This window comes from Epinephelus fuscoguttatus, linkage group LG21, assembly GCF_011397635.1.
Source record: "Epinephelus fuscoguttatus linkage group LG21, E.fuscoguttatus.final_Chr_v1".
NCBI lineage: Eukaryota > Metazoa > Chordata > Actinopteri > Perciformes > Serranidae > Epinephelus > Epinephelus fuscoguttatus.
The window spans coordinates 11835611-11862675 of NC_064772.1; the positions used below are offsets into that span (position 1 = coordinate 11835611).

The 27065-nt window shown below is 39.8% G+C and overlaps 2 protein-coding genes across 8 annotated transcripts in view; one reads left to right on the plus strand and one right to left on the minus strand.

The window, feature by feature from the left end:
- Positions 1-79: 79 nt before the first annotated feature.
- Positions 80-10324, plus strand: LOC125882066 (gamma-glutamyl hydrolase-like). The gene is made up of 14 exons (XM_049565704.1): positions 80-224; positions 390-494; positions 651-772; positions 939-1027; positions 2573-2809; positions 4317-4343; positions 4561-4669; positions 4810-4860; positions 7300-7384; positions 7462-7600; positions 9220-9326; positions 9540-9630; positions 9734-9868; positions 9965-10324. The coding sequence occupies exons 1-14, from the start codon at positions 219-221 to the stop codon at positions 10081-10083; spliced, it is 1422 nt and encodes a 473-aa protein (XP_049421661.1). The 5' UTR covers positions 80-218; the 3' UTR covers positions 10084-10324.
- Positions 10325-10472: 148 nt separating this feature from the next.
- LOC125882060 (dipeptidyl aminopeptidase-like protein 6) overlaps positions 10473-27065 on the minus strand; it is a 341554-nt gene continuing 324961 nt past the window's right edge. For all 7 annotated transcript variants that reach the window (XM_049565694.1, XM_049565693.1, XM_049565695.1 and 4 more), the window contains 14 exons: positions 26595-26702; positions 26206-26297; positions 23654-23701; positions 23418-23536; positions 21192-21263; positions 19232-19339; positions 18553-18622; positions 17841-18035; positions 17266-17320; positions 16655-16754; positions 15806-15864; positions 15636-15708; positions 15451-15524; positions 10473-13983 (listed from right to left, as the gene is read on the minus strand). In XM_049565694.1, the coding sequence (XP_049421651.1) occupies positions 13834-13983; positions 15451-15524; positions 15636-15708; positions 15806-15864; positions 16655-16754; positions 17266-17320; positions 17841-18035; positions 18553-18622; positions 19232-19339; positions 21192-21263; positions 23418-23536; positions 23654-23701; positions 26206-26297; positions 26595-26702 (1323 nt within the window). In that variant the 3' untranslated portion in view covers positions 10473-13833. The remainder of the gene's footprint in view (positions 13984-15450; positions 15525-15635; positions 15709-15805; positions 15865-16654; positions 16755-17265; positions 17321-17840; positions 18036-18552; positions 18623-19231; positions 19340-21191; positions 21264-23417; positions 23537-23653; positions 23702-26205; positions 26298-26594; positions 26703-27065) is intronic.

Here is a 27065-nt window from a genome sequence, read left to right on the forward strand (position 1 = left end):
AACCCGATCTTGCTCTGTAGGTTAAAGGTTTTGTAAACAAATATTGCTCTTTAAACACATTTTCATTCCAAAGGTCCGACATGGAAAGAGCAAAACAGCCAACAGCTCAGAGTTAGGGGACCCTAGCCATGTGCTCTCACTTCGCTTTGACAGCACAGAGGTCGTTTTGAAGGTCTTTACATCGGAACGTCTTTGGAGAGTTTTTGGGACACTTGGACATGAAGGTACTGTGGGCATGTTTTCATTCAATGACACTTTTGTAATATACAAAAGGTATTATCTGTGTCAGTCTACTGGCACTGTGTGTCTTACTCTTACACTCCTCCTTTGATTTTATAGCAGACAGGAACCAGTTCAACCACATTAATTATTGTAACTTTTCTGCAAAGGTCCTGTTTGTTCTCCTCCTGACTGCTGCGGCAGCTCACAGTCAGTCTTACCACCCTGGCAAATGTCCCCGGCCATCTGTTCAAGAGGACTTTGACGTTACGAGGGTAAAATACTGATGACTTTTGTCATGTTTATTGATTATGCTGGTCATTTTTGCTGTGTTGCCATTGACGCCTATTTTTAAGTGTATTTTGTTGATATGAACAGGACTTCATTTGACAGCTGCTGGTTAACAACCTTTGTCCTCCTCTCCTTTGTAGTATATGGGCACCTGGTATGAAATTGAGAAGCTCCCAGCTGTGTTTGAGAGAGGAAAATGTAACCAGGCTACATACACACTGCTCACCGATGGGACGGTCAAAGTTTACAACCAAGAGCTGCTGTAAGAGCTGAACTGCCCTGCTGTCATACAAAACAATGTTTGCCAACATATGTTCATTTATGCACCCTTCACTTAGCTTATGATTAAGTATGGATGGATGGATGGATGGATTTGCATTTCTTGTACTGTTCACTCTCTTTTCCTCCCCCTCTTCTCCTGTGTGCAGATCTAATAGAAAGATGAATTCAGTTAAGGGTATCGCTAAAGTTAAGAACTCATCTCAACCTGCTATTCTGGGTGTCAACTTCTTTAAAGGTAATTATAGCGTGTGTGTGTGTGTGTGTGTGTGTATAAAGCCTGGAGAGTGAATTCAGGTAATGTGTGACTCTTTTCCGTGTATCCCTCAGCAGGCTTACAAAACACTTTGAACTCACTCCAGTGCTGTTTCTATAAATCATATCAGGCCTTCTTAACATTTTTCTGTTGGAATGAAATGAATTTTTTTTTTAGAAGACACACACCTTCAAACACACATTGACCCCCTCTCTCACTCAGACAGCATGTTCAGGTTATGTGGCACAGCTTGTTTGGTGAAGTGGGTCAGTCATTCATGGATTAAAAAGCTTCTTTGCCACTTAGTAAATATAAAACCTTTTATTTTGATAGATACCAACCATGCTATTCAATGTAGAGAGAGGGTTGTTCATTTAAAAATGTTTTGGCACTCAGCCATGTCAGGAGGTCGGTGTTCGCTTTCCATGAAATTGTAAAGCAAACCCTGTTCCTTTTCCCTAAACCCAACCACATGTGTGTGTTTGCTAAGCATAATAACTTGCGTCTGTTGTTGAGGGGAAAAAACATCAATTCACATTTCTGGTGAAAACAGAAGTGTATTTTGAAAACAGAGCATTCATGTAACAGGCAGATGACTCGGCATCCCAGAACATCAACAACCAACCCACCCAGAGTACCTCGCACGCCATAACTAGACGTGGAAAGCCCACGACCAAACGTTGATATGTGATGAGGTCGGAGTGAGAATGTGTTGCCAAGAATTATGGGAAGGAAAACACTAGTTTTAAAAGTTGTTCAACCTAGCCTAAATTATGGACCTGCCTACATAACAGTAAGATCATCTAGATTTAGGCTGATGTCTGTATCTGACTGTAGTTTATAGACTACAATGCTGGGTGGAAGGTAGGGGGGTTGTGGCAGGGATCAGCTGTGGGGTTTGATGTATAGGCATGCTGATATTATATCATAGCATTTTAACGTAGGAGTCTATGGGGATTGACTCACCTCTGGAGCCAGCCTCAAGTGGCCATTTGATGAACTGCAATTTTTGGCACTTCTGCAATGGCTTCATTTTTCAGCCTCGGTGGCTGCCGTTTGGCCTGATCCAGTAGTGTAGTGGTACTTGATGAGATGGGCGTACTATTAGTTAGACAAGAGGGTTACAGAGGAGGAAGTGGATATACTCTCCTGTATATTTTGGTAACTTTTGGAATGATGGGTGGGTTTACTATAAATGGCCAGAAAAAGAGGTGGGTATACTCCTGCATATACTCTCTTATTATTGAGAAATAGGATGCCATATGCAGCTGGCCTTAGCATGCGCTCACACTACACAGACTTCTTGTGAAGACAGACCAGGCCCACTCTGATTAAGTCGGACCAATCCAAACCATTGTTTAGTGGCAAGAAGTGTTGTAGCATTAACAGCAATGATTATCTGTCCCACTTTACCTGAACTCACCCTATTTTTTTTTTCTTTTAGAAAATTGAGCTTGTACGTTTATTTTAATGCAGTACAGAATACTTCACACTATTCAATTTTATACTATCCATGTCTGTGTCCAGGTCTTCCAGATGATCCCTACTGGGTGCTCTCTACAGACTACGAAACATACTCTCTGGTGTACTCTTGCTCTGACTACTTAGGCCTCTTCCACATTGATTTCGCCTGGATCCTAGCTCGCACTCGGGTGTTGACTGAGGTCGTTATTGGCCAGTTACGTAATGAGCTGGCCTCTGCTGGTGTGAACATAAGTCGCCTCACAGTCAGTAATCAGACGGGATGTGATGTCTTGACCAGAGGTACGATCAGCCAAATGAATAAAAGGGAAACAAAGTGCTGAATACTTGTTTTTTTAAGGTTTAAAGGTTAAAAATTATAATTAAAGTAAACTTAAGTGGTTAGCCTTTATCAGAGATACTCAACTTGTTTCGCTCGGGGACCTCTTTTGCAAAATGACTGGAGACCAGGGGCCAGTTAATAAACAAACAATAATAATATTTGTTAATATGTATAATGATTGAATTGCCTGTTTTAAACTTTTCTACGTTTGCCCTCCCCACCACTCTTCACAAGGAGGCAAATCCAGTCACAAGTGTACTGTACAGGTCAAGTATGGGCAGGGATTTTTCTAGGATTTGAGGACATGTACAGCTTAGCTTTGTCAGGGGTCCAGGGGATCCTCCCTTGGTATTTTATTATTTATTAATTTTTATTAATAAACAAGCTCTATTTTGATGCTTTTTTAAAAAAAAAAACAAACTTATTTACTATATTTATTTTCAATGTGAATAAAAAATAACAAATGAAAAGATTCACTGGGCTACCCAGCACCCTATCCCAGGCCAAATTTGGCCCTCTAGCTGCAGGTTGAGTATCACTGGCCAATATAATTGTTTTGTCAGTGCCAAAACAGTGGAAGGAGTTTATTAAGTAACAAATAGGGGCATTTCATTTTCTGTTTGTAATGAAGATGCATTTTGTGCCTTGAAATGTTTCAGCTGTAGTTGTATCTTGTAGCTAAGTGCAATAATCATGTTCCTACAGTTGATTATTTAAAGCATCTCATTTAAATGTCAAATGTAAACATTGAATATAAGCTTATGAATCTGGCTATAACGCATGATCACTTTATTCCCCCAAAATTAGCTGGATTAAGTTTATAAAAAAAAACATACTTAAATCTCTGATTCAATCTATCAAACAAATTAAGTTTTAATTGTTTTTAAGCTTGTTATACTGTTAATAATATTTACTGCAAAGCTTCCTTTTCCCAGAAAATAATAAATATATTTTACGTCATTGTCCAGGAAATTACTTCCGTTTCAGGGTGTAGATTTCAAAATAAAGGTAAAACAGCTTAAAAGTTAAAATGTAAAACTATATCTTATTCGACATAACATTACTTACCATCCCAAAATGTTTCTGTATTACTAAAATACAGCTTTTTAAAAATATTCTCACGTAGTACTGTGTTGGAGTGATGGCATTTTACAATTTAAATGTAAAATGTTTAATAAATTGATTGGAATAATAATATAATATATATATGATGAAAAAATATATTTGCAACTTGCTGGTCATTTATTTGTTTGTTTATTCGTGAAAAACAAAGCCAGTAAACAAGGTCATTTGAGGTGAAACATGATGCTTTTATTCTGAAGGACGCAGCCCGGAAGTGCAGTGACAACAACATTATCTTGGGCCAAATGGCGACTCTCAAACGTCCTGCCTTATGTTTTACTTTTAGAATAATAATCTTGTCCTTGTTTTTCATTTCTCTCCCATGTCTACCGCTGTATTCTCCAGCCAAACAAAACAACCGACCAATTATTGGTAAGTTTATAAACACATTATTGACGGCAGCATTAAATTAAGCTAAATTAACTTCCATTTTCATTTAACTGTTACAGCTTCCAGCTAACTGCGTCAACTTAATGTTTATTGTTGTTGTTGTTGTTGTTGTTGTTTAGTTTGTAAAGTGACAGCATGCTAACAGAAGTGTCGTAGCTACCTATACGTGTTTAAACTGGTTGTGTTTTTGTCTTAAAAGGTGTCCTGGCTCAAGAAGTTAAATACCCAAAAGGAAATGAAACCTCTTACATCGCTGCGTCCTATGTGAAGACTCTGGAGTCAGCAGGAGCAAGAGTTGTACCTGTCATGTGAGTTATTACCTAACATGTTACTGACTGTCACTTCTGCAGTACATGACAGCTTTAGCAACGCCAGTGTGCTCAAACTGAAACCTTTAACCCCTTCCCTTTTTTTTTTTTTTTTTTTTTTTTTTTTTTAATTTCTACAGGATTAACCAGCCACCAGAGTACTATAAGAAACTCTTCAACTCCATTAACGGGTAAATGTGTTGTAATATAGTATCAATCAAAGCCTTTATGCTAGGAAATTTAATATACAATTAAGAAGGAATATGTATTTTTGGTTAATTATAAGTGGTTTTTGACCAAAAAATAACATTTAGGACAATCAGCTTTATGTACAGGGGTGGACCAAATATCAGAAATTCAGAATATTCAGTTTTTTGCTGAGATTGCGTTCAATGTAATGTCAATTTTTACAGGCTAACTTCAGTCATTTTTAACCATGACCCCATTTCCCCATGTTTTTGTGTCTAAGTGAGTAACAGCTGTTTTTGAATCTTGTCTGGTATTGAGCAATAGGGCTGCAGATTGCAGTACAGGTTGCAATGTGATCACTCGGGGCAGGTGCCACCGTTATTTCACATGCATTACTTTTGTTGAACTTCAGCTGCAAAAACAAGCACTTTAAGCTTGTTTTTGCCACTGACAGGCTTAATTGTTATTAGGAGTGTCATACTCCATTATTGAAAGGACCCTACAGAGAAATTCAGTTGAGCTTTATGTGTTTGGCATGTGGAACTTCAATTTACATCCACTAAAAGTGCTTTTTTGCAACTGACAGCCTCAGATCTTAATTCTAAGTGTCTGACAACTAACATCCTTTTTGTTCAACCAGAAAGAGTCCCAAATTCGGTATCGGCAAACTCGACTGACTCCATTTAGATAAACAGTAATTTTAGGGCTTATAGAGCCAACCCTCTTTTTAACTATGTGAATTAAGGGTTTATTTTAACCAAACGAGTAGTTGTTGCAACAGAGGGAAGATGGACCATTATGGCTTTTGTGAGTTTTGTTTTGTTTTTGTCAACTTTAAGTGCAGTTAATTGTTTATTGTTTATTCAAGAATGAAAGTGCCTCTAGTCTTCCTTGGGTCTTGCACATGGAAAGACAGTACACACATCAAGTAAAGCTATCAACAAATTAAGATATAAAAGCAATCAGAATGCTAGACTTGTATATCCAAGTGAAGAAATTAGGACTTAGACTAAACTGTAATTAAACATAGCAACAGAAAAAAATGATGCCTACAGACATAAAGGGATAATTGGTGATAATAAGACAAGCTGACTGAACAGATATATTTGTGAAAGAATGAAGATATAAATATAACAAATAGGAAAGAACATAGGTACATTAAAATATGGCTACGTGGGTATCTTATTATATGGCAAGCTATTTCTTTGGGAGCTTTTTAAAAGTAATTTTGTCATTAGACAATAACTTTAAGCAGAGCATTCCAGAGTACTGTTGACTTGTTTATAAGAATAGATTAACAACAATTCATTCTTGGTGCTGGGAACATTATGAAGCGTTTTATGATGATAAAATGACTGTTTATTCAAATAAAGTCTGCTGGCTTCAGCGATAGTCATTTTAGGGCTGTTTCTCGCTAAACAAAGATCTTACTCTTCAAAAGAAAGGTCTGTCTCTGTAGGTATCCTTTCCACAATATTGTCAGACACTTAGAATAACAATCAGAGCCTGTCAGTGGCAAAAACAAACACTTTTAGAGGACATAAATTAAGGGTGCATATGCCTCGGGTAGTTACACTGCAGCCTGTTTTGGGAAAGATTGTTATGAAGCAAGTATCTGACAAAGTATGTGTTTACCCACTGCAATTTGACCATGTTTTGCACATATCATCAGGACTTACACTTTACACGTTACATATTCTGCTATGTTTATGACTGATGCACCAGTAGAAACCACTGTAACTCTTAATTATAATGGCAGATAAATAGGGAGATTGTAGTTTATAAAGAAACAGGTTAAAAATATAAAGGTAAGATATAATAATTTTTTCTTCTTTTTTCTTTTAAATTATCTTTTTATTATGTTTAAAGTCAACATATACAGAGTGATTATACTTTGTACACTTTTTTAACAATTGAAACAGTACAAATTGGACAAACAGAAAAGAAAGTAAAAGAATTAAAAATTGAGGTAAAGTAAATAAATAAATAAAAGGGGGGTGTGTAGCATAGAAAAAAACAAACATGGGGGTTACATTACAAATGATGTTCCATTATAACCTGAAGTCTGATCTATGTGGGCTAATGAAATCAATCCATCCTTTCCAGCATATTTAAAATTGTAATAATTTTTTCAATATATAACAATACTGGTATGACACATTGAGACAACATGAGGCGACTTATAGCTATACAAAAAAGATAAATAGCACCAGCTGAAAAATTTAATCTCTTGTGGCAAGTGGTAAACTCACAAAGCGACTGACGTTACAACATAAACCTCAACACATGTTTAATTTAGTTCAATTAACACCTCTAAAGGCCTCTCTGAATGCTTTCTATTATTTTGCCCACCACCCTGTTTGTATCTTTGCAGAAAGAGATACAGAACATTTTGTTTCTCTGCGAGTTGAGACTCTTGTGTTTCATGTCTTTGTTAACAGGATCTTTTACCCGGGCGGATCTGCCAGCATCATGTCATCAGGTTATCAGAGAGCTGCGAAAGTCTTTTATGAGCTTGCTATTGAGGTAAAAGTGTAAAAGATTAATAATGACGTTTGTGTGTTGATGTGGAATTATGCTGCAGACGGTATGTGATGTTTCAGGCAAACAAGAACGGCGACTATTTCCCTGTGTGGGGCACGTGTCTTGGATATGAGCAGCTGGCCTGTTTGACGAGTGGAAAGAACGTACTCTCACGTACCAACACGAGTGATGTGCCATTACCGCTGGTCTTCACTGATGGTATGGCTTTGTCTTAATAGATGAACCACCGATTACCCATCACTGGGAGAAGTCTTAATGTTAAGATAGTTAGCTCTGAAAATCCAGTTTTAAGTCCTGACTTGATATGAGAGATATAGAGTTATTGAGATTGTTTTTCTGCAGTGAGCGAAGTGCTAATTGTTAAGAATAGTTCAGTTTTGTTGAAATGACTGAAAGTATTTGTTTCATATAGCTATTTTAGGTTTAGGACATTATCCATGACCTGAACATGTATGTATGAACTTTCATGAAATATATATATATTTTACAGGACAACAAGGGACTTTTCTTACATTAACTGCTCTAAAGCTGTGCTAGGCAGATTTGTTGTGGCGTAATTGGGAAAAAATCTCACGATAATCTTTCAGCATATTGTAATATAAGTGGACTGAGAGAACACTAGACTTCTGCACCTCCTCTTAGCTCTGTTGTCAGGTTTAGAAAATCTAACCCGTGACAGGAGACTTTGGCCAATCACAGCTCATTTCAGGGAGATGGTGTTCCTATTGGCTGCTCTACAAATGCAGATGCACGTCCCTTTGGTAAAAGCCTGATCGAATGGTAAAGGATTGTGCAGAGGATGTTGCTATTCCAATTCACTTTGATTTTATAAAGCCCAAAATCACAAATTTCCTCAGAAGCTTTACAGCATACAACATTCCTCTGTCCTTGGACCCCCCCAAAAAAACCTTCAACAGTAAATAAAAGCATGTGCAACAATTGTCTACACTGCAAAGCAACCCAAAAAAGGGACAAAAAGATTTATCAGACAGAGAGTCTAGAAGAGACTTTGACAGTTACCAAAAAAAAAAAGTATCAATATTGGCAAATCATTTCCGAAATAGAGAGAAAATGTTGCTACTAGTTTTTGTTAACCAGAGAGCTAGAGTCTCTTGGCTGCGGCTTAATGTTAACATTTATGTAGGTAATGTTAGCTAGAGTCTCAAATCACAGCGTGTCCTTTGCCTCACTCCCCGCCGCTACTGAAAACCGTGCTGTTGAAAGAGTGGGCAGCAGCTCTGGAGACTGACCTCGAGTCAGCGGCTACAGTAATTCAAATCCAATCGGTGCAAACTCTAGGTCTAGGGGACTGGACAGCCCAGACTCCACACTGGATCAGGAAACTTTTTGTTGCTGCCATTACACACGTTAGACCTGGTGCTGGCGCTGTCTATAAGTCCGCTACAGGGTTAACACTGGTGGAATTTGAGCCGCTGCAGCCGCTGACTGAAGGTCTGTCTCTAGAGAAGATACCCACTCTCCTCCTGACAAAACAGTCCCCAGCAGCAGGGACTCAGGTGGAGAAGCTGTGGGGTGGCTACCAAGCTAATTGCTGTCTCATTTGTGATCTTATAAACAGAGCCAGAGAGCAGGGCAAGGAGGGGCTGAGCAAATGTGCTGAGAGCAGCTCTGCAGTGGAAAGATTAAATAAATCCATGCATGGGAAATACTGGGTTACTTGTGCGAGGGACATAGAACAGAGAGAGGAAAGCTGTAGGAGGAGGGTGAGGCCTACCCCAGCTTTAAATGTCTGATGAAAATATGTGTATTTGTTTGTTATTAATGATACCTAAAAAAATGTTATGACCCGTTTTTAGAGGCCAAAGACAGCAGGATGTTTGAAGGCTTCCCACCTGAGCTCATGGAAGAATTGGCCTCTGAGCCGCTGACAGCAAACGCTCACAAGTGGAGTGTGACAGTGCTGGTATGTCATTCATTACCTCTATGATGAGAAAATGATAACATGAATGCAGTGCTGGAGCCTCAGCACTTCTAGAGTACAACAGTATTACTGGTTTGTGGTGAAATATGAGCCTCGTTTCCTCCCTTGAGCACAACAGTCATTTTTCTAAGAACACAGAAAGCAGGGTGTAGGTTAATTAGGTGCATTGCGACTTACCTTGTTTCTTTCTTTCAGACTCATAACACAAATGAGGAGCTGAAAAACTTTTACAAAGTGCTCTCCACAAACACGGATGGGAAAACAGAGTTTGTGTCCACGGTGGAAGGTAGTTACGATGCAGCATCACCTTATTGGTACAAGTTTACAGCAGAATAACACTGCAGGGAACTTTTTTAATGAGTGCTTCCTCTTCCCTCGCCTCTCTGCAGCATATGATTACCCAATTTATGGGGCACAGTGGCATCCAGAGAAAAATGCATTTGAATGGGGGAAGCCTTACGTCCCACACTCTCTAGCAGCAGTCAGGACCGCCTTCTACATGGCTGAATTCTTTGTCAATGAAGGTATGATGTAGAATTATTTCTGGTTCTTTAATTACGTAGTAACTGCATGATAGAGGTTTTGTGACGTGTAAATGTTGCTGTTTTCTTTCCTTACAGCCAGGAAGAACTTTCACAGATTTGAATCCGAGGACGAGGAGACTAAAGCACTGATATATAACTACAATCCTGTTTTCAAATCACCCACAAGTACCTTTCTGCAAATGTATTATTTCTGATGTTTGTTTGTGAAGGGCACTTCCTTTTGAGCAACTGATCTGCTGTCCTGGTCACATGACACATGAATGTTAGTGAATAATTTTAGTTGTTTGATTTTGCATTTGCTGCTCATTTCATCTGTTGAACCTGAAACTAAAGGAGGAATACTGCAAGTTAAAAAATCAAATCATGCTTTGTTGATATTGTAAGTGGGTTTACAGCTAATTAAAGAATGCATTTCATGATGTTTTAAGGATTCAAGGATTTCTGTCTTGAATGTTTGAATGTTCACAGTCTGTACAGAACGAGACTTATCATTAGGGAGACTTGGTCACAAATCAGGACAGAACAAGTGACAGGTAAGAAAAGACATTTCATTTCTCTGTAGGTTCCTTTCTGTAATCTTTGAAGACACTCATAATAACACCCTGAGCCTGTCAGTGGCAAAACAAGAACTTTTAATGCGCATCTGATCTGAGTGGGTACACTTAATCCTGCTTTACTGCTGCTGGCTGTAGCTCTGTCTATACTGGACCAATGTCAAAAAGTGTTCCCACAAGTCAGTTAGACACAATAATGTGAACAAAAAAAAAGGGTCCAGGTTGAAATATGCAGGATTCCCCCTTTAAAGCTGCTGCATTTATAAACTTTTTTTTAAAATTATTATTATTTTTTTAAAGCTGCACTGACTAATATTTTTTATTCGACCTACAAAGTCTGTTCTCATTCTCAGTTTATGGCAGCTCCTGCTCAGCACCAAACAGCACACAGACAATTCCCAACAAGCTAGTTAGTTCATGTAGTGGAGCATTTAGCAACTTTAAGAGCCAGAATATTACTCTCAGGATTTATTGACATGATTATGGTCTTGCACGGTGGTGCAGTGGTGAGCACTGTCGTCTCACAGCAAGAGGGTTTATGGTTCAAACCCAGGAGGGAGCCCTTCTGTGTGGAGTTTGCATGTTCTCCCCGTGTCAGTGAGGGGTTTTCTGTGGGTACTCTGGCTTCCTCCCACAATCCAAAGACATGCAGGTTAGGTTAACTGGTGACTCTAAATTGGCCGTGAGTGTAAATGGTTGTCTGTCACTATGTGTCAGCCCTGTGATAGTCTGGCGACCTGTCCAGGGTGTACCCTGCCTCTCGCCCAATGTCAGCTGGGATAGGTTCCAGCCCTCCCCCCCGCGACCCTCAAGAGGATAATATTGAATATGAATGAAATGAATAACTGAGAAAACAAGCACAATTTATTTTTTTACCATGAAACTTCCCATAATTATGACATGATGTCATGGTCTATCATGGTCATTTAGAAAAATGGCAAATATTTTCCTATGATGACTTTTCTCAGAACTCTGAGTTAATAATCTTTTTAATTCAGAAAAACAAATGCATCATACTTCCATGACATGCATCAGAATGAATAGTCGTGTTGTGTCTGCTAGCTGTGTGAATAGCAGTTGTTGAATAACATAGCTTTATGCAGTGATATAATATGTAATGTTCTGTTTAATGCGGCCAAAAAAAAGCAGCAGAGCGCTGAAATTCACAATAAAACATATGACCCAAAAAAACACTGAAAGCTGATAAAATATCTATTTTTTTATTCTAACATTTACCTTCATGCCACAATCTGCCATGACTCTCCTTCTATGCTTTGGATAACAAAGTTGAGCGTCTTGAAAAAGTCCTCAACCACTGGCAAGAAAGTTCGATGTTGCCGTCTGCATTTATAAATTCCACTTTCAACTCAATTTCAAGGACAGCAACAGGAAAACAGAAATGAATAGTCAAATGTAACTTCCAAAATGCTTTATGCACAAATAACACTCAGATAATATTGTTTTCTTTTTTCTTTTTTTCTTTTTTTTTAGAATAAAATGATATTTGAATAACATTTACACATCAAGCTGACGAGACTGGGATCTCAATCACAATACTACTGGAGATGTAATTTATGCAATCCAGTAAGGAACATTCAAGATGTCAAAATTACCATGTGGAACTGAGCTATCAGGGATAGTGCTGCAAATAACGTCTGGACATGCACTGAAAAGTAACACAAATGGCCATTCAAATAAGAAAATAGAAAAATGGAAAATTAAACATGTGCCTCAAGAATTCATTGTTATGCATGTTATATTTGGATAACCCCCCCTCCTTATATACAAATAAATAATTCTAAGGGTATACCTCTAATCCTAATGGCCTCTCGCCTTCAACTTTGAACAATGTATTCTGTGATTTAAACCGAGTGTGAGTGACGCAGCATTTTCAGTCACAAAAACTGCACTTCCTGTTCCGTTTCCTTCACCTACCATTCTTTAACATGTCATAAGCAATGACGCATGCAGATTCTATACATTTAGCTTGGTGCACTGATGTCATTGGACATATTTCCGGAGAATAATATTTAGCGAAACTTTATAATCCCTACAGTTTGTCAATCAGGAATTAGCTACAGAATGTAGCTTACATGATTTATTTTAATTATCTATTTCAGGCCATAGATTAAAAACAATAGCTGCCATTTTGGGAAGTACGCTTATTGGCATTCTTTCTGACAGTCTTTCTGACAAAAGACTGATACCAGTGTCGTGTCTGTCAGTTAAATATTTAGTTAAATCCAGGAGAGGGTTAGCTTAGCTTTGCTTAGCTTAGCATAACAGGGGGAAAAACAGCTAGGCTAGCTGCTTCTAGTCTTCACTCTATGCTAAGCTAACCAGCTGCTGCCTGTAGCTTAATATTTAACAGGCAGATGTGTGAGTGGACTCAATCCTCTTTTGACAAGACCGCGTATAATATCTTTCCAAAAATGTCAAACTATTTTGAGAAAATTAGCCTTGTTGAAGGCTAATTCATAAATGCAGTCTCATAGCAGGATGTTGTCTGACAAAGTAAGGCACAGTGACTAAAACAAGTTTGTCTCTTTTGAAAAACATTTGATAAATAAAACTGGAGCGTCACAATAAAACCGTCTCAAACGACACGTTAACAAACCCACAGCGCTTTTTTTCTTCCAAACACTTTGCCAGCTCAAGAATTCCGTCAGCATCACTGAAATACATAAAATGAGGCTACGAGATGAACATCGGGGCAAACATGAACACCAAAACAAAATATATCCGTAGTAGGCGAGTGAATGTCTGTGTGCTATTTTACATACTGTAAGAACAATAGACACAACCACAGTCCAACATGAAAGTTCTTCACAACTTTAAAAATAGTAACATTTCCTGTATCTGCACAATCCCAGACACCCATTGTGAACACTGTCCACCAGCGTTCTTCACCAGGCGTCTAAATTTCATTAATATACAAGCCCATGAGTTATGTGCTATAAGGTGTTCCCTCTCCCCACAGCTTGAAAGTCTGTGTGAGAGCTGATGCTTTGTTTCCACTGCTTTTAGGGAGCTGGTCCATCCTGCTGCGAAGGAGACCGCTCCCTGTTAAATCAATCAGTATATTCCAAAGCATCATGTCAGGTCATCAGTCTTTGTTGGCTCTCCGGAGGGCCGTTTGGAGTCGAACTCAGGGCAGATAGTGGGAGGATGGATGTAGGAGTAGGTCTGCTGGTAAGGCAGTCTCAGGTTCAGCATGCGGACACGGGGAGTCCAAATGCAAATCAAATTGAGCAAGAACAGATGAGAGTTGCATATTGTGGACAACTGTATGCCAGTGTTGTGCTTGGGCACAGGGACAGGATGGAGGTTAGGTGGGTGGATGTATGGGTGGGAAGGATTCAGAGCACAATTGGGCCTCAGGAGGTCAAGCTAACCCTCGTCTTCACTCTCCTCCTCCAGGGCCTCCTCAAACACACGTTCTGGTAGCCTGAAGCATTCCTCGAAGAAGTTCACCAGAGACTGGCTGAGGTGCTGCCTTGTTGCTTCACTGTGAATGAAGTGGCCTTCATCTGGGTAGATCTGAGACAAAGACAAAGAATAAGTGAGTGAGACACTGACACTCATCAGTTGGTACAGGACCAGTAATTGAACCGATAGTTGTATTTTATCTGGTTAGATTTATTCAATATTAGGTGGGTAGATATATGGGCAAAAATATCAGAGCGTCAGAGCTATCAGAGCTTTGACCCTTGACCCTTGACCAACAAAATCTAATCCCATCATCCTTGAGTCCAAGGGGTTCTTAAAATATTAAATCCATGAGAATGAGACAGACAAGGTCAATGTAACCTTGACCTTTGACCACCAAATACTAATCAGTTCATCATTGAGCTCATTTATATCGTAGAAAAACTAACAAAAAAATATCAGAAATTAGTTTGCCTCAATACATTTATAAAAAAATTCATAGAATAGTATGCCTAAAAAATGTCATAGTTTAGTATGCTTACAAATGTCACAAATTTCATTGCATTGTATGTATTAAAAATGTATAGTATGCCTGAAAATATATTACAAAAAATGACGCACTGTTGTAGGTATTAAAGTCCTCATATAGTATGACCAAAACAAAAAAGAACAATATCATAGTGCAGTATGACTCAAAAAAATGTCAGTATAGTATGCCTTAAAATTTTCACCAAAAATTGTCACAGTATAGTATGCTTAAAAATTCCATAGTATAGTATATCATAAAAACGTCATGGTATGGTATGCCCAAAAAAAAAAAAAAAAGTTATTTATAGTCAGGTACTGGTTATATACGTACATGTAGTGAAGATCCTTAAACTGTACCATAGCATACATATAAAAGACAATAACATGAACAATCCATCTATGCCTATGATTGATTTTCCATCACTGCCTATATATTTAATCTCTGAGTACATCTTTAAATTAGTCAAGGATTCCAACTAACAATCATTTCTGTCCATTTTCTTCTTTTTTAATAAAAAAACTTGAGAGGCGTAGTGTCGTTTTGTTCAAACCAAAATGGATTTAATTGACAATGATAGTAAAAAAAGAAAAACAAGTTTATCATGAGCTTTCTTGGCTTAACAAGTTAATTTATCACTAAAAGGGACTCAAACTAAATTTCTGGAGTTTGAACTTAACCGAGATATTCTAACTGAGTCATCATGTTTACATGTGTTGACCTAAAGTCCACCAGAGCTCTGAGAAACCAGGTCTTTATGATGCATGTGTGCAGAGTAACCCGTCTATGGGTCAGTAATAAGCTCCAATGAACATGCAGCTCCAGTGCATTGTATCCTAATTGGATTAGTCCTGGTGTCAATGCAGGATGCCTGAGAAGGTCTCATAATCTCATTATGTGGAATGACAGCATTGTGAGGGCTAATCCTCCGCCTGCTGTGGGATCCCACCGGGATCATAAAGCTCCCGGAGGTTGGAGAATAACTGAACCAGGCAGAGAAATTGGATCAGCAGTCGATGTAATTACAAGGGAGAGAAAGTAAAACCACATACCTGTAAGGTATAGTTGGCCTTTTCATTGATGAGCTGGGCGATGAATTTTGCTGTATGTTGGAAATGGACCTTTTCTGGGAAAACATAACGATATATATGCCAAAATGTCAGAGATCTTCTTGCTTTATGAAAGATTTAAACGCTTAAATAAAGGTGAATGGTAAATTCAGACATCCTTGTCCTACCATCAGCTGTTGGATGAATAATAAGGAACTTCTTATCCATGAATTGAGATGCTCTGTGTGCTAAATTTGCCATCTGAGGAATAATGAGACACACAGTAACAAATTAACAAAAAGATTATATAATGATCATAACTGGAATTTGAAATATAATAATTGTACTCAGATCTTACTGTGTATGCCCTTGGATCAGGTTTCGGCAGCCCAAGATATCGCTCTGAAAATGCAGAGGCTGCAGGGAAAAGAGAGTTTAAATGAAAACTTTGACATCAAAATTAAATCAAAACTACACATTAATAACAATGTCCGTGTGTTATTTCTGTCTCTGGCCATTTGGAAGGAAATAAAGTTCACTTTTCCAGGTTATTCTCCTCCATATTCAAATAGATTCACCCATCTACATATTCTTTAGTCTCGAAGCCATCGCAGACTGCCTTCATTTGCAATTCCAAACTTATACAGTGTCATGGCATGTCTCTCACCCCCTCTGGCAAGCTAGAGAAATCAAATTGATGGGAAATCAGTCACACCGTGACGCCCGGCTCCTCCTTAATTTGCAGTTTCCTGACTCGGTGCAGCTACGAGAGCACCGTCTCTCCTTCTCTGTCACTCTCTCCCCGACACACACAGCTCTGATTTTCACACATTTCATTCCTTTGGTAGCTGAGGTGAGGCTGGTGTAGTTAACTTTGTCTGGCTCTGTTATGATTGGGTTCCAGGCGTATCTGCAGCATCACACTGATAAGGTGAACAAGCTCCTTTTCTTTGCTCACACGCAGAGTACATACATGTATCACACAGTCATGGAAATAACTCAGCTGCAGGGGTAAAGGTGATAGATTTGCAATCTCTTTTTTCCTTTGATTACTGTCTAACAGGATGGCCTGCACCTGAATGATTATGCACAGATACTGCTTGTTTACCTTACACAGCAGAAACTGTAATACAGTCTTCATATTATGAATTATATACGGACTCTATATGGTTTTGCAAGCTGGTATACAGAAGAAAAAACAACTTACCGTATAATTCAAAGTCAGTGATGGGTGAGAGGACAGCGCCGCACTTTACAGGGGATTCCTCACCACTCACCAACAGGCTGGTCACGTAGCCTCCATACACCTGAGGTACAGTAAACATGAATGTTACCACCAGTGGGGGAAATACATTTACTCAACTACTGTAAGCACAAATTTGAGATACTTCCATTCCATCTTTTTACTCCACTAGTCCACTAACTTTTCACATTACAATTTTCTGTCCCGTTCCACCACAGTAAAATGATCCAGATTGGTTGATTTTAAATGTGAATTGTTGTGAGAAACAGAAGGAAAGTGTGTTGAGCAAATTCTCCTCCTCCTTAAGCTGAATAAACTCTTTAAAAACCTTCTTGGATCAGCTGGAAATGCAGCATCACCAAGCTGAAAACAGTGCTGTTTTTCAGACACCATGAAAAGTTGACTCTTTAAATCCTACACACTGGACCTTTAAGTTAAAGATCTAAATATTCCCATTACTTGAACAGCCAGGGTAAACTTTAGATAATAGAGTGTTATGTTCCTGAGCTGGTCTAACCTTCATGTTGACAGTGACATGCATGAGTCTTTCAGCTACACACTGATACTCTTCTTACCTTTCCAAAAGCTCCAACTCTGGTTTTGTCGATGTAGGGCTCTTTCAAAATAAAACTGCAAAAGATAAACATCCCATTGTTAAGAAGCCATTTCTATTTTGACTTTTGCATTCACTGTCTCACCACAGCAATTGTAGCTAATACCACAAGGTCTTTTTAGCAGTTGTGTTTACAAGGAGCCTTTAATTAGAATACGACTACTATAATATTTACTACTACTACTACTGCTTATAGCGATTGTAGCTTAATTCTTCAACATTGAAATGCTGGAAATAGAAGACAGACAAATGGACCATTTCATCCTGAATGAGATGCTGCTATTTGAGAATATACGTAGCTTCATGTAAACAAAAATACTGTTTCATAAGCCACAGGCAGCAGTTAGTTAGTTATCCTAAAATACAAAGTTACATACAGATCGTGTAAATTCTACTGTCTCTAAATCAACTGGAAAACTGTTGAGATGAAGCATGTCAGTGGTGTTGGAAATTGTGGCCCCGCATGTAGCTGTTTACTGCATGTTTATTCTAATGTCTGCTAAATCTTGAATAAGGCAAAGTGAAAACATCTCATACTTGAGTGCTTCTTTCTGATCCTGTTCCTCATACACGCCCAGTTTCTTTTGGATCCGGTGCAGCAGGTTGGTGCCCTGGAAGCCGCTGCCTCGCCCGTCACAGCGCACCACGATGGCACCGAAGCTGCTCACTAGCACCGTGGCCCAGTCCATGTGAAACTGCTCTGCCACCATCTGGCCACCGGGTGTCCCATCGCTGCACAGAGACAACCACATCAGTGTTATGGAGACTACTGAATGCAATGCAATGGTAGTGATGCAAGGATGATACTTTTTAAAAATATTTTAGTTCTTTATATATTTTAGCCCCATATTTATGCACTATTTTATGTCTGAACACATGCACGTGCCAGGTTGAGACTTAAGAACTTGAACTTGTTTTCTGTCTGATTCTTCAGGACCTGTAGCTGCAGTGACAACTGAGAGTAGAAAGGGCCAAATTCTGAAAATGTGAGCTGCAAACCGGAGGTCAGAAATGCTTATAAAAGAACGAGCTGGACAGGAGGGTAAGTTCCCCCATTCATAGAGCAATTATCAGCCAGCTGGAGTAGAGTACAGAGCAGCACGTCTTTAGATTAAAACTCTGTCCAGGAAGTCTTCGTTGGAGAGGACGGCCATCTGGGGTCAGCACTGCCAACGGACACTTCTCTCTGTGTGAGTGTGTGAACCAAGTGTACTGTACACAAATGTGTGAAAACCTGTGTCATACGTACACCAGCAGGAGCAGTGGATAGTGCGCTGTGTCCTGGAAGCCGGCAGGTTTGAGGATCTGCATCGACAAGGCTGTCATGTAGACAAACTACTGTTAGACAAAACACTATATAATACTCAATAATTTCTCATAAATACATCTAAAATTTGTTCAATTATTTGGTGCATCTAAAAAACAAAACAGTGTGAGTCAGTTGAGAGTGTAAAAGATGAAGTGGAGTATAACATTGGTATGGGTATGGAGGAGTGAAGAGTCTCATCCCCAGCTGCTAGAAGAGGAAGCCAAATTGATGTGTTGCTAAATTATAGTATAATTAAAACACACAACACAATTAACTGCACTGTTCAGCAGGGATTCTCGGCCTGCAAGGGTCACAACATGATCAAGGAGAAGAGGAGGAAAATAAACTGCTACAGAAAATTAAGTTAATTTTTCAGCATTTTCACCACAACGTATTTTCTTGTAAAATCTGAATATTTCACCCTCTACGGGCCTCTAAAAATAATTCAAATAATTTAACAATATAACAGAAGAGGATCCTCACTTTTAAGTCTGAGTTTGAGCTACCTGGCAACTGACAAGCATTGGGTTTCTTTTGCTGAAATTCTTTCTTTGTTAGCCATCATATAATTTGTAAACATGGACTTGTCCATTAAAGTGACTTTGGCTCTGACACATACTGTAGTCATCCATGTTGATCTCCTTGTACTCCACTTTAGGCATCTGCATGGAGTCCAGGGTCAGCCTCAGGTTCTCATTGTTCTCCAGTTTATGCACTTCTGTAATACCTGTCATAGAGAGCACAGGGATGACCAATGAGATTAAAGTTGGTTTAGAAATAAGTTGTGAATTAAAACGTCTAAAAGAAAAAAGCTCCACACAATATCAGAGCCTCTCATCCTCCAAAACTTTGAGCATGAACTCCAACAAACCACACACCAGACCCGTCTCTAGCTGAAACTGACCTGGATTCACTCGAGGCAAACTTCAGGCCTCAAGAGATTGTCCTGAAAAGAGGACCAGCTGTACTACTACTTTGCTACAGCTGGTTTGTGCAACACTTAACACAGTCACCCTTGGTTGCCATCACAGCTGGAGTCAAAGGGGATGTAGTGAATATTGTATGTTCGGATCGGTTTGTGTAAACAGACCAAAGGAAGCATCCAGGATGAATCATACTTTACTGACTTTAGTGATCTAGTGAGCGTTTCTCTAGAACCAAGGGTTTGAGATTTGTATTTCTGAGTTAAATTTCTTGACCACAATTAGATGGATTTGGTCCAGATACCTACGTTCTCCTGTTCATTTTGAATTGTAATAACTTTTGTGATGAACTTTTCCTCTAGCACCATCACCATACTATCTGTTTATTTAAACTGTTAGCATGTTAACATGCTCAAAGTGGCAATGCCACTATGTTCATGTTTAGCAGATGGACATGGTTATTATTTTACCTGTTAAACAGCAGCACGTTAACATTAGCGTTGTGCTTTTTAAGCTATTAGCATGCTAACATTTGCAATATTTAGCTCAAGTACAGACTCAGAGTCACCACCGTAGCTGTAGACCATTAGCCTTGTTACTAATTATGGCATCATGACTACACTTTATGTATACTGGTCATCTTAAAGGGACAGTTCACCCCCATTAATCAATCTATATATTGTTGTATTGTGAGTTGAGTGTCAGAGACCAACCAACTATATCACTGCGCAGAGGGAATTGTGCATCTACTGCTAGCTTGCCTAGCACCACTAAGCTAGCTAATGTTACAGCTCAGCCATTAAAGCTTACATCTCACATTGTCATGAGCACAAGCCTCTCGTCCATGAGTAGATGCACACTGCCTTCTGTGCAGTAATGCAGTAGGCAGACGTAGTTTAGTAGAGAGAAAATAGTTCTTACATGAAACTTACTAAGACATTGTTGAGTTTTTCAAATGTATTATTTTGGCACTTTAAGGAACAACAGCTGAGTGCCATCTAGTTCCATTATATCTGAGACAAGGCAGACATCTCTATAGCTGATATATCCAACACTTGGCAACTCACACCAAAACAGTCAAGTTTAATAAATAGTGCTACAGGTAAGAGGAAAAATATGTATTTTTGATTTTGGGGTGAACTGTCCCTTTAATGTCAATAGAATTTTAGATTTGTAGGCATAATAAAGCCTTTTAAAAAACAGCAAACTCAGCACCTTGGTGGGTGAACATTTGGGAAATATTATTACACTTGCATCAAACATCAAATAATCTATGATAATAACATCAAGACTTTAACATAGTCAGAGCAGGGACATGATACCGGTCAAAGATGGCACACACACATGCACACTGTAGTAATCAAATTACAGTATGCTGATATTGACGTCGGGCAGGTCATAATTTAATGAGGACATCCATTGTGAGGAGTAATGTGATTACTGCCATCATACAGGACCTGGCTCTTGGACAAACAGTGACTCAGTGCACAGGTGGTCACTCTGCACTGCAAAGGAAACACTTCTGTCCCCTTCTGACAAGGTCGATTTCAGTGTAGCTGTTATGCTACTGCCAACAAGGTCACTGGTAATGTCTTTAACATAATGCAGAATCTTGTAAATGCAAATTTGTCTTAGACTTGATGTAAATATACTCACTTTCTCTGTCTTGCGTCTCACTTTCTGCGTCTCTCTGAGTCTTGTAAATGGCTACAAATGGGATCTCCCGTCCTACGGACAGAGTCAGACAGTTTCATCGTCATTTCAAAGACATCAGTGACACATCAGGAAACTGTTCAGCATCATTACAACTAGACATTAATGTTATGACATGGGTAAGCTGGAGAGCAGAGTCTGTGTTCATCACCAACACAACAGTCTCCTCCTGTGTTTGCAGAGAAAGGCATCCCAGATCTTTTGTCCGTCAGACAAAGAGACAGGTCTTTGCTTATTTGATTTATATAATGCAATGGATGAAATAGCTTTTTTCATATCTAGGCCACAGACAGAGGCAGAGTCCTTTACGCTATAGCCCTAAAACCTCAGATCCGACAGAGAAGAGACAGCAAATGAAGTGACTGATGCACTTAGCAAATTGGGAACACAGTACAGGCACATTGCGCTTGTGTACGGTCGAGAGTACATCAGCCACTCACTCACTCCCTCCTTTCCTCCTCCTACTCTCCTTCCTCGGGATAATGATATCATAGCCTCATCACATAAATTCTCCTCGGCAGGCTGTGAGGAGAGAGGTGGATTACAGATGTATAAAGTGTGGGACAATTGACTCTCAGTAATTTCTGAGGTCTGCAGGGAGGGTTTGATGGCATTGTAGCTGTTCCCTGTTTGATCTGACTTCAGTGATGATCACTTAGCAACCTTCAGAGGCGATTGAAACAATAGCATTGGATCTGTGATTAAATACTGAAGCTACGAGGATTTGAGTCACACTGAAATCACAGGAACATGAATCTACGTGCAGCAGTGTCAAGACTGAGCTATGGTATTCTGACATTTTTCTGATCTTGAAAGTGTCTTGCCTGTTCTTTTGTTATTGTCATGGCCAGCTCAGAGTACATGGATCAAAGGCAGAAGGAGAGGCACGTCAAGATGAGAGTTTGGAAACCTTTTTTAAATGATTCCACCAGTGGGTGCTGACAAAAGAGCACTGAATTAAGTACAACTGGAGCATACATGCACTCAAGTATTTCCATTTTATGATACCTTATACTCCTCTACATTTCAGAGGGAAATGCACTTTTGATTCCATTACATTTAGCAGCTATAGTTTGGGCTGGGCAACATGGAAAAAATCAAATATCCAAATATTTTTTACCAAACACTTTGTTGTCAATATCACAATGATGTTGTGGGATTGACTATTGGTGCATTCACAAAATGTTAACACACTATTTTTAAGTGGATATAATGAAGAAGTGGGTAAAGGCAAATAAAAGATCCGATAGAACAGTTCGGTAAGTTCATGAAATTACATCACTTTACTCTCTTAAAACCAGAAAAAGGCAACACTTGCGCTATAACAATATCCAAAATCTAAGATGATATCTAGTCTCATGTCCAGATATCAATATTATATCTATATATGGCCCAGCCCATACTTATAGTTGCTATTTGTTTTTCAAAAATAAGATTTTACACAAAAACATATGATCAGCGTATACAGGGCATCTACAGACATCAGACAGTTAAATTTAATGCTTTTTAAGACCCATTCAAGACACCTTTTAACCAAAGTTAGGACAGATTTTTGGACAAATCATGTCATGTATGCGACATTCAGAACATATCTATGATTGAGGGTTTGGTAAGGGATTGTCTGCACACGGCTCTCAACATAGAGGTAGGTGAGGCAGCCCCTAGCAGCTAACGGTGCTAACAGTATGAGCAGTGCTAACAACTGCAACAGTGCTGACAGAGCTATCATTGTTAACATAGGGGGGTGGCGTTATCAGCTGTTTAAGCACAGTGCAGAGCAGCAGCAATTAGCTAGCCAGTGACACACACACACACACACACACACAGGAGCTCACATGCACTAACATGCATGCAGGGAAGGACCGTCAACCACAACAAAGAACAGAGAAGCACACAGAGGGAGCATGGCTTCATTCTCTTCTCAGGACACCATTCTTCCACTACATCTTTACACAGCAAATAGTTATCTGCTGCTATACTAATGCTCTGAATGTCACATACAGCTCCTTTAAGTAAATGCAAATGCACTTTATGTTATTATCAAAACAGCCTGATGTGTCAACATTAAGTGGATGAGGGGGACAGAGAGATAAGGAGGGAAGACAGAAAGATGGACAGTGTTAAGTTTAAAAGGTGAAGGACATGAGTCAAAGCTACTGTGTTAGCTACCTTGGCAGTTGAGCAGGAAATAACTCATGTTGTGGCTAAAGGAGCCGCTGATGTAATCACAGCTGTTGGCCAAGGAGCACGACAGACAGCGACGGTTGAACGAACCAAAGGTGTCCGCGCTACAAAGACAAAGAAGAGGACATTTCACTTTTTTTTTTTAAAAAACCAAATAAGCAAAATGTAATCCACTTCCAAAACAACAACGGCTGATACAGAAAACAGAGACCAGCTGTTACCTGTACAAATGTCTTCGCTTTGGACCGTCCTCAGTACTCAGGAAGTATCTACATTAATATAAGACCAAAAAAAGAATGTCATGGCAGCAGATTTGAATTTAGCTACTGTACAGTGTTTTTACATGCGTTTAGCAGAGCTGTGTTCATCACTCAGCTTGGGGAGTTAGAAAAGCACCTGGAACACACAGCAGTGCCCAAACTACTCACAAGAATAGATGTTTCATAAATGAATGATGGGGGGAAAAAGGTGGATGAATCCTTTTAAAAGAGAAGTAGGCCAAATCTGATCCCCTCGGGGAAGAGGTTTTTGGGTGAGTGAGAGTTTTTTAAGTCACTTCAGCACTGAGAACAATGAGTAACTGTTTCTATATATGTTTGTGTGAGTGTGTGAATGCAGGTGTGTACATATGAGCTTATGTTAGTCAGATCACAGTTGCCTTGTAGCCTGGATTGTGGGTGTGAAATTATCTAGGAGTGATAGGGATGAGTCACAATCCTCATGGGTGCAACAGAGATGCAGGGCGTTTTCACACCGAGCACATTTCGAGCGGTCTATTGTGTGGAAATGCACGAGCCCACCACAACAGGCAGTAAGTATATTTGCTTTCTCAAAATGTAGCATCAGTGCTATAAACTAGTCACAGACCATAATCAGTACACATCATGACAATAAACAAAGTCATTTCTTTGTTGGACGGCAGCAAACAATCTGCTTCACGGTGCTCAGACCATGACACTGAGGCATTCAAAGGCAGGGAGGCACAGAGAGACCCTGCATGGGAATGTCTCAGTTTTCCTGTCTCTGTCCATGGTGCTGTAACAAAGGCAGAGAGACACTAGCCCTTTCCACACAGAGATGGCGCTATAGGGCCACTGTGAAGTCCCTTCCGTCATGTTGCTCCAGTGTGTGATTTGAGACAACATGCCTGCGTCCCGGATACAAAAGAAGCATGCTGGGCGTGACGTGTAAAACAACAACGCTGGCCTCTAGTGTGATGTATCACATACTTATAAACAATAACTATGGCATAACATGTCAATAACAATCATTTATCGTTCCTGTCATATGGCGGCTGATCTCAGTCTCTGCTTGTAGGGTAGAGAGCTCCTGCATCTCATTGTTTTCCCAATTTGTGGACATTTTTGGCCATTTTTGTCCTTTGAGTTAGCTGCTAACTGCTATCAGCTACTTTTTGAATCTCCCGCAGTGGGTCGCACACATGATGTGTAGAACATAACACACATGCCATCCATTATACTGTCCTGCCAGCTGTCACTTTTACATAGGAGGTGTACCAGCGCTGTTACAACTTCTGATGCCGGCTTAAAGGTGAGACAACCCTGTCCCCCCGTTTCGTGATTGTACTTTTTTTACAGAATAGTGAGGCAGCATGTCATGAAATTCCTGCTTTTAAGAGGTAGCATAAAAGAGGCTACAGAGAGACTCTGCATGTGGAAGGGGGAGTTGGCTGTGGTCGACGAGATGTCACTGCTACCCGCTTGAGGGTGGGTGCCCAGCTTTTGGACCTACTCCTGCGAAGGTCCATCTCCGGGGCAGCCTAGTGTGGCACGGCACGTCTAAACTAACAATGGAATCAAGAATCCATCTGTCTCTGTGCATTGTGCTGAAACATTCAAAGGCAGGGAAGCATTATCACAGATTTTACCGCTTCTCTTGACAAATTCAAGCACTAGGATTGGCCAAATGTCCATGCTCTTGTGAGGCAATGCAAGAGTGTTGATCCTGACCACAGCCACAGCTTTTTCTGCTATTATCACGAGTTGTTTATCACAACACATAAAATGTTATAAACTCTTCGTTTGTGTTTTGTTCGTAAAAATCTGGAGGCTTGGTTGGGGCTAGAGAGGCAGTCATAGCGGGTGACAGGAGAGCCAGAGCCCCAAGAGTGTGTTGGAAGCCGACAGTGGGCACTCGGCCGTGGGCAGGGACTCTGCAGACCTCCCGCCCTCTCTCTGGTGCTCCAGCGCACTCTGCTGGCCCTGGCTTGGCTCTCAGCTGACTAGCTTTATCCCATAGCCCCTAAGCAGCTTCTCGACTGACCCAGGCTGTGCTCTGCTCCTCCGCCAGAGAACCAGACGGATGCTGGTGGTTGTCTGTGCACACAGCTGAGGGCCCTCTGTGGGCTTTTCTCCAGTGTCCACATACCCCTAGATGCTGAGCTGTGGACTCTGTCATTTTATTTCTGGGATTTTATGCCCCTGCTCTCCAAACATTTGCACTCTAGCAATCACAGCACAATAGGGCGGGACTTGCCAATTTATGACATGATTTAAAATTAAAAAAAAAAAAGTTTTAAAGACCGTGTTTAGCTAATGTTATGGAGTGTAGACATTTTTGATGCTCCTGCAGGCCACATCTCTAACAGAACAACCAAGTATCCAATAAATGAGCCAGTGCTGCATCCACATTACTGTTGTTTACTTATAATTAAACAATCTGTATCTACTGCACATAAACCCGCTACAGAGTTGTAATACACTGCTGTTGGTAAAAACTAGGTCGGTGTTAATGGTGGTTTATGGGTGCTTACATCAATTGGCTGTCCTCATTATAGGCCAGGACTTGGGTGACATCCCAGTCTCCAGACGTGATGGACTGCAGTGTGTCTGTGCTGGTGTTGGGCTTTGGAGATACACAGAAAGTAAAGAATGTGATAGCCTTATTACATGGTGACATATTAAGACAACAAAGGTGCTGATTTTATTGACTTAATGTTTATGAAACAACACAGGCTAATAAGCTACATTGAGTTTGTGTTACAAAAAACACAATTTAGCTACAGATTGATTGAAAATTTTCGACAATTGTCGTAAAGCTTATATAATACACTTCTGAATAATATTAAAGTCTGCTATATGGATTGCTTACAAGGAAAAACACAGAATAATGAATATACTGTACACATAGATGTTCTCTGACCTGGGAGATGGACATGGAGATGTGGAAGAACTTGCCCCTGCCTCCTTGAGGAATGGCGCGGGTGAAGAACAGCTTCAGCCCATCTTTGGAAAACAGAGGTTTCTCATTCTGAAGACAGAGAAAGGATCATTCAAATCTTTTACTTTGACAAAAGGCACCACTAACAAATTATCGAGTATGACTGGTAAATGCTAGGGCTGTAAACTTTTGGTCAGTTGCTTGATTTGTTGGTAGATATACTCTCGTCTAACAATTCTCATTGGTTGGACGATCACTGGGGTTACTTTATAAGGCGGTGTGTCCACCACAGCATTTTTTTCCCAGCCGGAAGCTGCAACTGTTGTTGTTCAGCACTTGTATTTGTCCAATGTTACGATTGGTCTTTATGGTATTTGTCCCACCTCTTTTCCACTGTGACTGGACAGCTGGTGAGTGCAGCACTTTACTCAAAGTTAAAAATTTTTAAACTCT